A 14,231-nucleotide genomic window follows, 5' to 3' on the forward strand; every position below is an offset into this window, starting at 1 on the left:
TGGTTGACAGGGAGGCAGAGGCAGCTAGGGCTGACTACTCCACAGATGTTCCAAATCCTGCCGGACCTACCAAGATGTTTCCTAGGAAACATAGTGTGAAACCCTGGCGCTGTTCCCTGGATTCCAGATTTTTCCCAAGACATGAACTCCTTTGAGAATCTATTATGAGCCATGGACACACACACACACACACACACACACACACACACACACACGGGTTTAATTTCTATATCAGGCTTTTAAGTGTAGAAATTGGCCTTGGGAAGTGCCAATGTCCTCTTGTGACAGGATACCTTCCCTTTTGTCCCCTACCAGCACTTTCTGGGGCCACCTCCTACATAACCACTGCCTAGGTCCTTCTGGGGTGGGCCAGATACACAGGATTGTGATTAGAAGAAAAGGAACTGAGCCAGGCACGGTGATACACAACTGTAATCCTAGCACTTGGGAAGCAGAGGCAAGAGGATCCTAAGTTTGAAGCCAGCCTGGCCTACATATCAGGACACTGACTCAAAAACAAACAAAAGCCAGGCTTAGTGGTTCACCAAGAAGGAGGAACACTGTGAATTCAGGGACAGCCTGGGCTACATTGCAATTTCTAGTCCAGCCGGAAGGAAGAGCTCTAACAGGCCCAAGCACTGACAGATTTTGCCGTTTCCCCTCCCCTCTCCCTTGCTAACCCTTAGATTATATTCCTAAAGCTAGCCCCCAAGGTCTATCCCCTTATTTGGCCACTGTCTCATTCCTGAGACTGAACCCCAAGGTCCAGCAACCAAAATTCATTATTTGGCTATGCTGGCTAACCTGTCCAATCAGGTCTTACCGACTCACCCTAACACAGACTTCCCCTTTTCTCCTTAAAAACCCACCCTTGCAGACAACACCAGCTGCTTGCTGTCTGCCTTTGCCCAACCCAGAGGTAACTGCCCCACTCCCCCCCAACCCGCCCCACTCGTCCCTCCGGGGTAATAAATCTTTGTGCTGAGAATTTGGTGTCTGGGTGTGTTCTGCACTGACCCCGAGGGGTCCCCCAACTCTTACACAGAACTTGTCTCAACAAAACAAAATTTAAAAGGGGAACTAGATGTTGGGTAGACAAACACTTCAGAAAGAACTGTTTGGCAAAATAAAAAATATTCTGCAGGGCACAGGGCGGTTCACGTGGCTTAGTTTACTCAAGTCATCTTACCAGGGCCCCAGAGCATGCCAAGACAGACCCTTTCTGTCAGAGTTGCCTGCCTGGCATACACAGATGTCAGTGCACATCTTCCCAGGAAGTTGCATGGTGAAAAGATAATAAACACAAACATGTCTGGAAAGCTCTGCTCCTCTCACAGACGCTAAGCGCACAGTATCACATACTCATGGGGAACCTTTTGGGCCCTTCCTGAAGCCCCTTCCTGGGCCAGGAGTGATCAGCTCTGAGGCATACTAGGTGGGGTGGGTCGCAGACTGGGGACACTGTTGCTGGGCTGGGAGGTTGGGGAAGGCATCCAGACAAAGGGCTAGGGAAGAATGTCGCTACTTAGTCACAGCAAGTCACTACCCTGAGTGACAGCAGGGGTGTCTGTGTCGTCTCTTCTAAAGGGAAACCAAGAATTTGGGGCACTGACTTTAAACATGGACAACTGACTTAAATTTAGGGATGTGGGTGTGGCTCAGTTGACAGAGTGCTTGCCTAGCGTGCACAAAACTCTGAGTTCCATCCTTAGCATTCCATAAACTGGCTGTGGTGGTTCATGCCTGCACTTCTGGAACTCAGGAGGTGGAGGTAAAACTCAGGAGTTCAAGGTCATGCTCAGCTATGTAAGAAGTATGAGGCTGGCCTAGGCTCCATGAGATCCTGTCTTAACAAAACCAAACTGCTCAGCTATGTAAGAAGTATGAGGCTGGCCTAGGCTCCATGAGATCCTGTCTTGACAAAACCAAACCAAACCAGACCAGCACCACCAGTGAGAAATGGCCCCCATTGGCTCATATATTTTAATACTTGGTTTCCAGTTGATGGAGCTGCTTGGGAAGGTTTAGGAGGTTTGGCCTTGGAGGATGTGTAGCACTGGGATGATCTTTGAAGTTTCAAAAAAAAAAAAAAAAACACCTCATGGGATTCTCAGTGTTTCTCTGTGTGTGTGTGTCTCTCTCTGTCTCTGTCTGTCTCTGTCTGTCTGTCTCTTCCTCTCCCCTCTGCCTGCTGGTCTGATGGTTGCCGATCAAGATGCTATCTCTCAACTGTTTCTTCCCTCTTACATCATGGACTCTAGCCCTCTAAAACCATAACTCAAATTAAACACATTCTTTATATGTTGCCTGGGCAATGTGTTTCATTGCAGCAATAGGTAACTAAGACAAAAGTAGGTACCAGGAAGTGAGCTATTTCTGTGATAGGTCTGACCATGCTGTTTTTGGAGGAGTGTGGAAGAGACTGGGACTTCAGACTAGGAAAATAGTTCAATGCCATAAACAAGACTTAAGGGGCTATACTAGCTGGAATTTGGAGGACAGCAATGCTAAAAGCAATGTGGACCATGAAGGCCTAGCTTAAGAGGTTTCAGGAGAGAGTAATATTAGAAACTGGTCAGAGATCATGTGTGCAATATGTTGACAAAAATGTAGCTGACTTTTGCTCTTGTCCTAAGAATTTGCCTGAGGCTGAATTGAAAAATAACAGTAATTGCTTTGGTGGAGGAGATTTATTTATTTATAAAGATTTATTTATTATGTATACAGTGTTCTGCCTGCATGGCAGAAGAGGGCACCAGTTCTCATTACAGATGTTTGGTTGGGAGCCACCATGTGGTTGCTGGGAATTGAACTCAGGTCCTCTGGAAGAACAGCCAGTGCTCTTAACCGTTGAGCCATCTCTCCAGGCCCCGATATTTATTTTTTTATCTCTATTTTTCTTTCTCTTTCTTTTCTTTCTTTCTTCTTCTTTTTTTTTCTTTTTTTGAGACTAGGTTTCTCTGTGTAGCCCTGGCTGTCCTGAAACTCATTATGTAGACCAGGCTGGCCTTGAACTAAAAGATTCACCTGCCTTTGCCTCCCAAGTACTGGGATTAAAAGTATGCACTGCCCAGCTTGTTGGGGATTTCAAGATGGTCTAATATTGACTCTGTTGTTTGGTTATTAGTAATCACTCTTAAGCAGGTCTAGAATGAAAAAGAGCAAGTGGGGCAAAAAGAAATAAAATGTACAGTTCGAGGAGAAAAAGAAAACCAGGAAACATAATATTGGTGCCAAGGTTTGTTCCGAAACAGAGGAGAGGCCTGATGGAGAAAGGGAATAAAGGAAGTGTGGAGGGGTGCCCTCAGGGCAGGACCCCACACAGCTACTCTTTCAACTTGTAAAAAGGAAAGGGCTAAGGAGTTTCCTGCTAAAAAGCAACCAAAGGAAAGTTTCTGCAAATGTGACTTAACGGGACCAGGTTCCATCCCAAGTAGGCAATCAGACTTGGCTGTGTCATCCATGTGGTTCTGGCTTTAGAGTCACGAAGGATACACAAGTAAAGGGGTTTGGAAGCTTCCTCACTTTTGGAATAGTAATGCACATACTGTGCCATTGTGTCTTGGACCTATGTACTTTGCTTTTTTATCTTACAGGGGGCTACCATAAAGAGAGTGCCTTGAGTCTCAGAAGGGACTTTGGACTTTGAAACGGGGTTGAGACTGTGGAATACTATGGGGCTTTTGTAGTTGGACTAAGTGCATTTTGCACTGTGATATGGCCACAAGCCTATGGGGACCAGGGATTGGAAGGTGGTGGTTTGAATGAGAATGCCTCCCATAGGCCCATTTGAAGCCTCAGTTGGTGGAACTGTTTGGGGAGGATCAGGAGGCAGGGCCTTGGAGGAAGAGGTGCATCACTCGGGTAAGTTTTGAGGTGCTCTCAGATCTTCCTTTGCTCCCACCATCATGGATCTGAACACCCTGAAATTGTAAGTCAAATCAAACGCTTTCTTTGATAAGTTGCCTGGGTCATGTTTTATCACAGCAATAGCAAAGTAACTAGACAACCACCTATGGAAAATGGTTAGGGCCAATCAAATCCCTGCCTTCAAAGTGCACCTTAGCCTGCAGCAACATTGACCGGCACTTGCCGGAACAGAGAACCATGGCTTCACATGGTCCCTGGGTGGCCTTGTGCCTGGCCAGATTTGTGCAAGATTGGTTAACGGAAGGCACTGGAAGTGGCTGAGTCCCCCTGAGGAGCCCCTGCCCAGGACTCAGACTGGGTGGCTCAATTTAGTATCCCAATTTATTCAAGTATTAGAAAACTCCTTTAGGGAGCTGGACAACAAAAATAGAAAGTCTGTAAACAAGGTGACTTCCTTCCTTCCCCATCCCTTCTCATGAGGAGCTTCCTGTGACGGGATTCTAGTTGGCAATCCGGCAACGAGGCTGCATGAAAGGCAGTAGGCCATGGCTGGGCCAGGAGGTTAGTCTTTCTAAGAGTGTGGATGGCCCAGGAGAGTTGGCCACTCTTGTCCTGATGGGGCTACAGAGTTTCATTTGCTAATTGCCTCCTGGAGTCTTTGGCAGTGGTGAGACCCCTGTGGGAGACAGGCCTCTGGGCAGCAGACATAGGCAGGCAGGGAAGCAGGTGCAGGTGCAGGCTCTCCAGACTTCCGTATTGCTGGGGTGGCATGAGCCACAGCACAGGGACAGGTGGGGCATGGCCAGGCAAGGAGTAGAGCGTGCAGCATCCATGCCAGTGGCCCCACATCCTTCCCCGTAAAAGTGAAGAGCAGGGACAATGTTATCTGGAGCACGTCATTGGGCAGCCCAGGTCTGTCAGTCCCTGAAGGGGTTGCAAGTGTCTTCTGTTTGCTCCTTCTCTGCAGCCAACAGTTCCCCATTCATGTCCTGCAGTGGGTGGTACACATAGTCCCCACTGAGATGTCGGTTCCTCTCTGCCTTGGAGCCCAGGATCAAGGTCACATTGACCACAGTGCTGATCAGCAGCAGGAAAACTAGGATGAGGGTAAGTGCCAGCCATGTGGTCCTAGGACAGAAGGGACTCGTGAGTGGGGGGCTGAGGGGCAGTCTCGGGCAGGCAGAGACCACTCGGGGAATGCTGAGCCCAGGGGGCTGGGTGGGGACTGGAGCACACTGAAGACACACGCGGGGAATAAGAGAGACATTCTCTGATGTTTGAAGGATGTTAAAAATATTTCAGATAGCTCATGCTTATCTTGTAAACATGAAGAACCAAGTTTGATCACTAGAAAGTACTTTTTAAAAGCCAAGAACAATGGTACACACTGTTATTGCACTGTCTGGAAGGTGGAGCTCACGGGCCAGCTGGTCTAACCTAACCTTCGAGTCTCAGGCCAATGAAAAACAAGGTGGACAGGTACTGAGAAAGACAACCAAGGTTGTGATCTGGCACGCACACACACACACACACACACACACACACACACACACACACATACACACATCTTTCTTTATTTTTATTTTATGTGCATTGGTGTTTTGCCTGCATGTATGTCTGTGTGAGGGTGTCAGATCCCCTGGAACTGGAGTCACAGACAGGTGTGAGCTGCCAAGTGGGTGCTGGGAATTGAACCTGCGTCCTCTGGAAGAACAGCCAGTGCTCTGAACCACTGAGCCACCTCTCTAGCCCCTAGGAGGTTTTTTAGTTGTTTTGAGGCAGAGTTTCTCTGTGGAGCCCTGGCTGTCCTGGAACTCGCTTTGTTGACCAGGCTGGCCTCAAACTCAGATATCTGCTTGCCTTTACTTACACATGCATGTACACACACACACACACACACACACACACACACACACACACACACACACTTCTAATGTGAACATTACTGCTTTTCAGATGTCACTAATGTATTTTTGAAGTACGGGGAGTTGAACCTAGAGCCTTGTGCATGCTAGGCAAATGCTCTACCACTGAGCTACCACCTCAGTCCCCTTTTTACTTTTTATGTTAAAACAGGGTCTCACTAAGTTGCCCAGGTTGGTTTTGAACTCACTCTGTAGCTCAAGTGGGCCTTGAAGTTGCTATCCTCCCGATAGCCGGGATGACAGACTTATGCCAGAAAGCCCAGCTCAAGAATCTATCTATTCAGGGTCTTATGTATCCCAGGTTGGCCTCAGACTCCTGATGACCTTAAACTCCCGATTCCCCTGGCTTCGCCTCCCTAGTGCTGGAATTATAGGCACGTGCCACCACATCTGGCTTATGAAGTGCTGGGGGCTGGGCCCAGAGCTTCCTCAGGCTAGGCAAACCATCTGCCAACTGAGCCACATGCCCAACTTCACAATCCTTCCCATGAGCCCTCTGGGGATGGAGCTGGAGACCCAGGAAGCAGCAGAAAGGAAGCAACAGTAACACAAAGCCTGAACACACAGAAGGGCCCAGAAGTGAGGCGAGTCCTTCCTGTCTCTACAGCTCAGCTCCGGGATCAGAGTTGACTCTCTACGGCCAGGGAGATCAAGCCCATAGTCTGCCACCTTTGACTCCCACTGGGCAGTGCCCCGTCTTTCTCACTTGCACTCTTAGATGCCAGTTTCACCTGTGACTGTCCCTGAGCTTGCAAACTAGAGGATCATCTGCACCCTTCTGGCCTGGCTGGTGCCTGGACAGATGCCAAACCTCATGGATGGGGTGTGAGGGCTCTGCCTCTGCTGAAACACTTACCTGGTGAAAAAGGCCAGCTCTCCTGCCCTTGGTGTGGCCTCAGTTGGCCGGAGACACTGCTTCACTGTAAGACACCACACAGAAGATGCAGGGTTGGAGAAGGTCTGCCTACCCCAGACCTGCCCCAAGGGTTCCAGGAGACCCTGTACCTTGGGAGATGCTGCAGTTGCCAGTCTGGGGGTCGCAGGGACACTGATGCTCACACTGGCAAGGCCTCTGGCAACCTGGCCCGTACCAGCCCAGGGGACACTCTGTGGAGAGGAAATCGTGGTGGGTAGGTTTCTCCTTGGGTGGCAGGGACTGTTATAGGACAGCTCGGCTTCTGGATGTGTGCAGGGCCATGCTGAAAGAGATGCCCCCTGATCCCTGTGGCTAGTCCTCAAAGATAACCCAGTTGTAAACAGGGTTATGGCTCAGTTTCTAGAGAAAGCTTGCCTGATATGCACAGGGCCCTGGGTTTGATTCCCAGTACCCTACAAGCTGGGAATGGTGGCACATGCCTATAATTCCAGCACTTGGGAGGTGGAAGCAGGATGTTCAAGGCCATCCTTGGCTACACAGTGAGTTAGAGGATAGTCTGGGCTGCATTAAGACCCCATCTCAAATAAAAAACAAGTATATCATCTGGACTTAAGGTGGGCTATAGAGTTGGTGACCATAAAAGAATAAAGAGACAGGGAACGGGAAGTCCACTGAGGCTGACACTGGAGTGACAGTACCCATGCCTAGGAACACCATGCCTGCTTTCCAGGTGTTAAGGACTTCGGTGGATCTCCCTCAGGGGTGTGGCCTGGCCACATCTTGGTTTTTGCTGTTGGTCTTTGGAATTGAGTGGACAGTGCTGAAATCTGCCTCCTACTTGGTGGGGCTTTTTCAGCAAATCCAGGGAGGATATAACATTTGCATATGCAGTGAGAAGAGGCTCTGAAGGCAACTTCCAAGCCAGAAGGAGGAAGAAGACATTGTAGCAGCTGCCTGTAGCCAGGCCACCCCCTCCAGGAGCTTCGGCAGGCCACTGGCAGCTCTCACCTTCACTGCAGTTAGACCCTGTCCATCCAGCGTCGCAGCGGCAGCCAGCTGCAAAGAGCAAGACCATGGAGGCCAGGTGAGGGCCAAGGCAGGCCTGGTGTAAGAGAACTGGGGTCCCGTCAGAGCACCACCCTCCCTGTGGGCTCCCCACTCACTCTCTGTGCACAGCCCATGCTGGCTGCAGTTGGAGGGGCCACAGTCTAGCTCGCTGCAGGCGGCACCCCGCCAGAAGCGGCTGGTGCATTCGCAGTGACCATCCACACAGGTCCCGTGGCCACTGCAGTTGGGTGGCTGGCAGCGGGGTTCATGCACACACACCACGGTGGACACACGGCGGGGACAGCGCCACATGTTGTCCTGGCTGCGGGGGATTCATTGTGAGGAGAGGTCTTGGCCTTGGTGCTGGCCCCAGCTGGCCTCTTAAGTCCCTGCTGCTGCCTAGAAGGCTGCTCCAGCCTGCCTCCATCTCCATCCTGACACGTGCACTCCTGCATGCGCATGTGTGTTCACACACACATTAGGGGATGCACATGTGCACATGGAGTCAGGACAACCTGAGGTACCCACCATTTAAATGTTTATTTTACTTATCTTTCTCTGGCCTGGACCTTGCCCAGTAGGCTAGGCTGGCTGGCCTGAGTGTCAGGTTGACCTGTCTCTTCCTCCACAACACTGGGATTCCAAGCATGTGTCACTCACATCTGGCTTTTCATGTGTGTCCTAGAGCTTGAACGCAGGTCCTCTGCTTGCAAGACAAATCCTTCTCCTGCTGAGCGATTGCTCCAGCCTCACTGGGCCATTTATAGGCTGCTCTCTCCCTTGCTACACTGTGCCTTCTGGTGGAAGGTTCCCTCAATGCTGGCCAGCCATTTCCTCACAAAGGCGGCTCAGGTGCTCTTACCAGTGATCCGAGGGGTAATTGGCCAGGGTCCCGTTGCGCACAAAGGTGGCGGAACCACCTCCGTCCAGATTGATGGCATTGACCACATCTTGTCTCAGCAGGAACTCTGCCATCTCCCACAGGTTGATGCTGTGCAGAGGGGGTATGTAGCTGAGTCCCCTCGGGCTCTGGCTTAACTGTCCCCCTTTGGTCAGTAGGTAAACACTATCACTCCTACTGGGGCAGAGGGAAACTTCTAAAATAGCCCCAAAGCTGTAATGTCCCACCCACTGTCCCAGAAACTGTTAGAAGGTGGGGGAAACTGAGTGCAAACATCCCCAGGGGTTCCTGGGACTCACCCACGCTGCTCCGTCTGTCCATCTGCATGGAAGAGTACGAGTTGCCCCTTACGGTCATGACCCACGGCTGTCCTGGCTGATATCACATTCACAAATTTGCTGAAAGAACCTGAAGGAGAAGGGGCCTGGCTCGTTACCCAGCCCTGCAGGGGACCCTCTAAGCTCTACAACTTTTTTTCTTTTGCTGTTGCTGGGGAAGGAACCCAGAACCTTATGTGGACAAGGCAAGTACTAGATTACTGAGCCACATCCCAGCTCCACCTCCAGTGAGCCTCCATGCCACAGCCAGAAAACTCTTCATGTGACCTCAGTCTCCAGTAGAAACCTCTGTGTTGGCAAACGAAAATCCACAGGCCTTGCATGAAGCCCCTGGCCTCATCTCTGTGGTTCCCCTTCACCTAGCAGCTACTCTTTACCTTAGGGCCTTGCACTCTGCACTCTGGCTGGGAACTGTAAAAGACAGCCTCCTCAGTCACACGCCCCACCCCCTCGCCCCACTCTCTACCCTGAAATAGCCAGAGAATCTCAGGACCAAAGCATCCTTTCACACCCCAGCATTTTATACTCTGGAGGTGTGCATGCATGTGCACATGCCTGTGGGGGTCAGAGGACAACCTCAGGTGTTGCTCCTCAGATGTCTTCCACTTTCTGTTTGAGACAGGGTCTCTTGTTGGCCTGGAATGTCCCTACGTAGGTTAGGTTATCTGGCTATTCAGAGATCCACCTATCTCTACCTCCCATCTCACCATTCCTGGGACCACAAGTGTACACCTTGGCACTTGGCTTTTTTTTTTTTTTTTTTTTTTGGTTTTTTCGAGACAGGGTTTCTCTGTGTAGCTTTGCGCCTTTCCTGGATCTCGCTCTGTAGACCAGGCTGGCCTCGAACTCACAGAGATCCACCTGGCTCTGCCTCCCGAGTGCTGGGATTAAAGGCGTGCGCCACCACCGCCCGGCTGGCACTTGGCTTTTTATGTGTTTTCTGGGGCTCGAACTCAGGTTCTCACACTGTCAAGGCAAACACTTTACTGATCAAGTCAACTCACTAGCCCACCCCCAAGTGGCTCTTAAACTTGAACATCCATCAGAGTCACCAAGGGAGAGCCTGCACATTCGGCTTGTTAGGACTTAACCAGTGGTTCCTGAATGGGAGGTCGAAGGTGTGTGGACTCATGGTTCTGTATTTACGACAAGCTCCAAGGCTATGTGGAGGTCGCTGTGGCACACACCCGAAGCACTTTCCTCATACCTGTGCGTCTGTTCCCCACTGGTCCCTTTCTCCTCTTTCTTTCTTTCTTGGCACTTGTCAATTCTTCCGAAGTATTTTCCTTCTTATATATTCTAAGTAAGACTGAATTCCATGACTCCCACCATAGCACTAGGCACTGAATAGCTTCTCAGTAAATGCTTGGGAACACTGAAGAGTAGCCTACTCACACTGTTCCTGGGTCTCAAGAAAGCTGGTGCTGGGGCCAGCAAGGTGGCTCAGTGGCTCCCATTGGGCTTGACAGCCCGAGTTCAATCCTCAGGACTCACAAAGTGGAAGGAGAGAACTAGCTGTCCTCTGACCTTCCCCCACACACTATGGCATGTGCCCCCGTCCTCTGCACACACAAAGTAAATAAATAAAAACATAACAATAAAAAAGAAAGCCCCACGCTGACTCCCTTCCTGACCTGTTTCCTGTGTCTCATCGCACTCGGTGGCTTGGCTCTCATTGATGTAGACGCTTCCATTGCGGATGAGCCACACAACTCCACTCAGCAGCTGCACAAACGGATTCACAGTGTCCAGAACCTCCTCCTCAGACAGGTACCTGGAAGCAGGGAGGCAAGGGGCTCACTCATGGGCAGGAACAGCTCCAAGTTTTTCTGTAATTTTCCTAATTGCTAATTCGTTAGCAGCTGCTCCACAGACACTTCAAGGCAGTCACACAAAGACTGCACCCGATTGCCCAGCCAGGGCTGTTTGAAACAGTTTGTGCCAAACTTTTTGCTTGGTGACCCTGCAACTATTTCTACCTAGGCCAGAGGGAGAGCATATCCCTTGGTAGTCTAGCAGGACCACTGTGATGGGTGCTAAAGAGGCAAGGCTGTGATTGGTGAAAATGCAAGCCTTCATTAGGATTCGAGGTGTGCTGTGACTGGTGCGAGAACTGCTTCTCTGGATGTTTAAGCAGATGTTCAGTTGAGCTGGGGAGTGAGCTGGATGATGCTCTCCTGTGCTGCCTCCTCTGTGCGCCTACATTAGACATAATGAAAGAATCTTCTTCTCTTGCCATCTTTAGTAACATGTGCTGACCTAATAATACAAACGGTCAGAATAGGCAGCTGCGTGGCAGCTAGCAAGTGGGAGGATGGGCTGGAAAGACAGCTCAATGGGTAAAAAAAGTCTTTTTACCCAAGCATGAGGACCTGAGTTTAGAGATCCCCGGCACCCACGCAAAAGCTGCTGTAACCCTAGTGTGGGGGATGGACTAGGGAAACAAGAGGCCAGCTGGGGCTTGCTAGCCAGCCAGTTTAATTGAATCAGTGAGCTCCAGATTCAGACCGTATTAGCAAATAAGGCAGAGAACAATGGAAGATGCTTGAAATCAAACTCTGGCCTCCACATGGGCCCACACGGATGCACACATGAAAGAAAAAAACAAAAAAGGATGGGAGCAGACCATCATAGAAAGAGCAGCAGGGGTAATTGAGACAGTGGCCAGGGCAACAAGATAGCTGACAGTCAGAAGGGAGCCCAAGAGAGGGACAAGGGAGACAGTGGGAGTGTGGAGAAGGTGAAGAAGCACTGACTGAGGTTGAAGGACAGAACCAGGGAAGAGTAACCGCTGGCGTTGGTCACTGGAAGAACTTTTAGGGCTTTTGACAACACAAGACCAACAGTTCTGGGGCTGGCTACTGCTGAAGGATGAAGAACCAGACGCCTGCGCAGGCCCAGAAACTGCAACCAGGGGCTGCTAAGAGCTCGGCAAAGTCCACTTTCCGGCCTTGGCAAAACTGTACCTCTTGCAAGAGAGCTGGGACACTAGATGGCGCAATCTTCTACTCTGGCTGCTGCCAAATCTCAAGCGATACAGTCAGAAACTGAAAGATGCCACTCCTTGCCTACCCAAGATTTCTATCCGGGAGAGCAAAAGGCCTCCAGCTAGCTGTCTAGGACTTCTCCATAAACTCTATATTATTTCCAATTGGTTCCATGGCTTCGCTGACCATGAAACGTTTTTTTCTAATCCTAGGGAAAGTTCGCTAAGGCACAAACTATGCGTTCAGGCTCATGGTCGCCTCCGCAGGGCCCCACACACGGCCTGATCACAGAGCAAGCGTTCAGTAACACACGAGTAAACTTCAAGGAAGTTGTCAGCATCCCCACTCTGAAGTTGAATAATAGGAAGCTTGGTTAGGTGATCTGGGCACGGAGGGCACGGCTCTAAATGCACATCGGAGACCCTCTGCCCGGGACAGCCCCGGGCTCTCGACCTCCTCACCCGGTGACCAAGGTCCCGTCGCGGCGGATCCCGAACTGAGCGTTCTGCAGCCCCCCGGAACTGCTCACCAGCCGCCCGTCGCTCACCACGTTCCCCAAGCACTCGCCGGTGCCCATGCGGAAGAAGCCACCGTTCTGGGCGATGAGGCAACCTGCCGGGACGGCTGTGTCTTCCACGGTGGCACGGCGCTTCTGCGCGCAGCCTCCAGGTCCCCCGGGCTCCAGCACCGAGAAAGTGCGCAGAGGCGCGGCGACCCGTGTCAGGTGGCCGGCCACCGCGCGGCCCCCGAAGTGCGACACAAAGGTGCGCACGGCCGCGCGGTGGCTGGCGCCAGGGGTCGCGGGCGGCGGAGGCCAGCTCTCTTGCTCGCGGCTGCCGGCGCGCACCCGGGCGCAGTCCCGCGAGGGACGCGTGCGCGCGAGTGGGTAAGGCAGCAGCAGGTCATCGTCGCGGGAAACCCTGCGGGGACGGGGCGATCGTGAGCTCAAAGGGCTGTGCCCGAGAGCACGCAGGACAGGGGGACCCCAGCCAGCCGGCCCCGGCAGCTGCACTCACCCCGAGCCCAGGCTGCACCACGCCACTCCTAGCAAGCCGAGCAGCGAGGGCAGGAAGAGCAGCCCGCATATCCTGGGGGACGCCATATTGGATGGGGACTCTGGTCACGTGGGCCCGCCCCATGTGACTCCAGGCCAGCTGGTGTGTACTTCCAGGTACCAAGGGCCTGGACACCTTGTTTATAAGATTAAGCCTCCAAATTCCGTCAGGGAGGGTAAGGCTGGAAGGGCGATAGGTAACTTTAAATATTTATTTACTTTAATTTTTTTTATTTTATCTATCTATCTATCTATCTATCTATCTATCTATCTATCTATCTATTTATTTTGGTTTTTCGAGACGGGGTTTCTCCGTGTAGTTTTGGTACCTGTCCTGGATCTCGCTCTGGAGACCAGGCTGGCCTCGAACTTAGAGATCCGCCTGGCTCTGCCTCCTGAGTGCTGAGATTAAAGGCGTGCGCCACTGCCGCCTGGCAACTTTTAATTTTTATATGATGTCAAATTCATAGAAAATTTCAAGAATTGGGGGCCTGGGAACGTGTAAGTTGGTACAGTGCATGCTCGAAGCTCTAGGTTCCATCTTTTGCACTGCACAAACCGGAAGTGGTGGCCCATGACATATATTCCCAACATTCTGGGGAGGCAGGACAATCATAAGTTCAAGGTCATCCTTGGCTATATAGCCAGTTTGAGACCAGTCTGGACTACATGAGACTTTGAGAAACAAACAAACACAAAAAAAAAAACATTGTAAGAAAGAAGTGTAGCTAGAGTTTTCCTGGTCCTGCCTGGCCCATAGTCAGGACAAATCTCTCTCACCCCCCAGTCTTGCAGTTGGCCAGACCCAACCAAGTAAACACACAGAGACTTATATTATAAACTGTATGGCCGTGGCAGGCTTCTTGCTAACTGTTCTTATATCTTAAATCAACCCATTTCTATTATTCTGTAAGTTGTCACGTGGCTCGTGGCTTACCTGTACCTTACATCTCGCTTGTCATGGCGGACTGGCAGTGTCTCTCTGCCTCAGCCTTCCCAGAATTCTCTTCTCTGCTTGTCCCGCCTATACTTCCTGCCTGGCTACTGGCCAATCAGTGTTTTATTTATTAACCAATGACAGCAACACATTTGACAAACAGAACATCCCACAGCAAAGAAGCTTGGTTGGTGGGGCTAGAGAGATGGCTGAGCGGTTAAGGGAACTGGCTGCGCTTCCAGAGGACCAGGATTTGATTCCCAGCACACACATGGTGACTCACAACAATCTGTAA

General features: G+C 51.0%; 1 protein-coding gene across 5 annotated transcripts in view; it reads right to left on the reverse strand.

Annotated features, from left to right (window-relative positions):
• The window catches only part of Nagpa (N-acetylglucosamine-1-phosphodiester alpha-N-acetylglucosaminidase), a 34,062-nt gene extending 20,988 nt beyond the window's left edge, over positions 1–13,074 (reverse strand). For 3 of the 5 annotated variants that reach the window (XR_008222600.1, XR_008222601.1, XM_052759355.1), the window contains exons 1-9: positions 12,962–13,074; positions 12,407–12,865; positions 10,593–10,732; positions 8,920–9,028; positions 8,582–8,710; positions 7,836–8,041; positions 7,681–7,728; positions 6,801–6,902; positions 6,652–6,715 (exon numbers count right to left, since the gene is read on the reverse strand). Coding sequence is in view for 3 of the 5 variants with exons in the window: in XM_052759355.1 (XP_052615315.1) it covers positions 6,652–6,715; positions 6,801–6,902; positions 7,681–7,728; positions 7,836–8,041; positions 8,582–8,710; positions 8,920–9,028; positions 10,593–10,732; positions 12,407–12,865; positions 12,962–13,047 (1,343 nt within the window). In the remaining 2 variants the exon portion in view is untranslated. Of the gene's footprint in view, positions 1–4,233; positions 4,999–6,651; positions 6,716–6,800; positions 6,903–7,680; positions 7,729–7,835; positions 8,042–8,581; positions 8,711–8,919; positions 9,029–10,592; positions 10,733–12,406; positions 12,866–12,961 lie in introns of those variants that run through there. The other 2 variants (XM_052759356.1, XM_052759354.1) reach the window with 2 other exon arrangements.
• Between the last annotated feature and the right edge of the window lie 1,157 nt (positions 13,075–14,231).

The sequence above is a fragment of the Peromyscus californicus genome, unplaced genomic scaffold, assembly GCF_007827085.1.
Source record: "Peromyscus californicus insignis strain IS unplaced genomic scaffold, ASM782708v3 Scaffold_3__1_contigs__length_106647218, whole genome shotgun sequence".
In the NCBI taxonomy this organism is placed as follows: domain Eukaryota; kingdom Metazoa; phylum Chordata; class Mammalia; order Rodentia; family Cricetidae; genus Peromyscus; species Peromyscus californicus.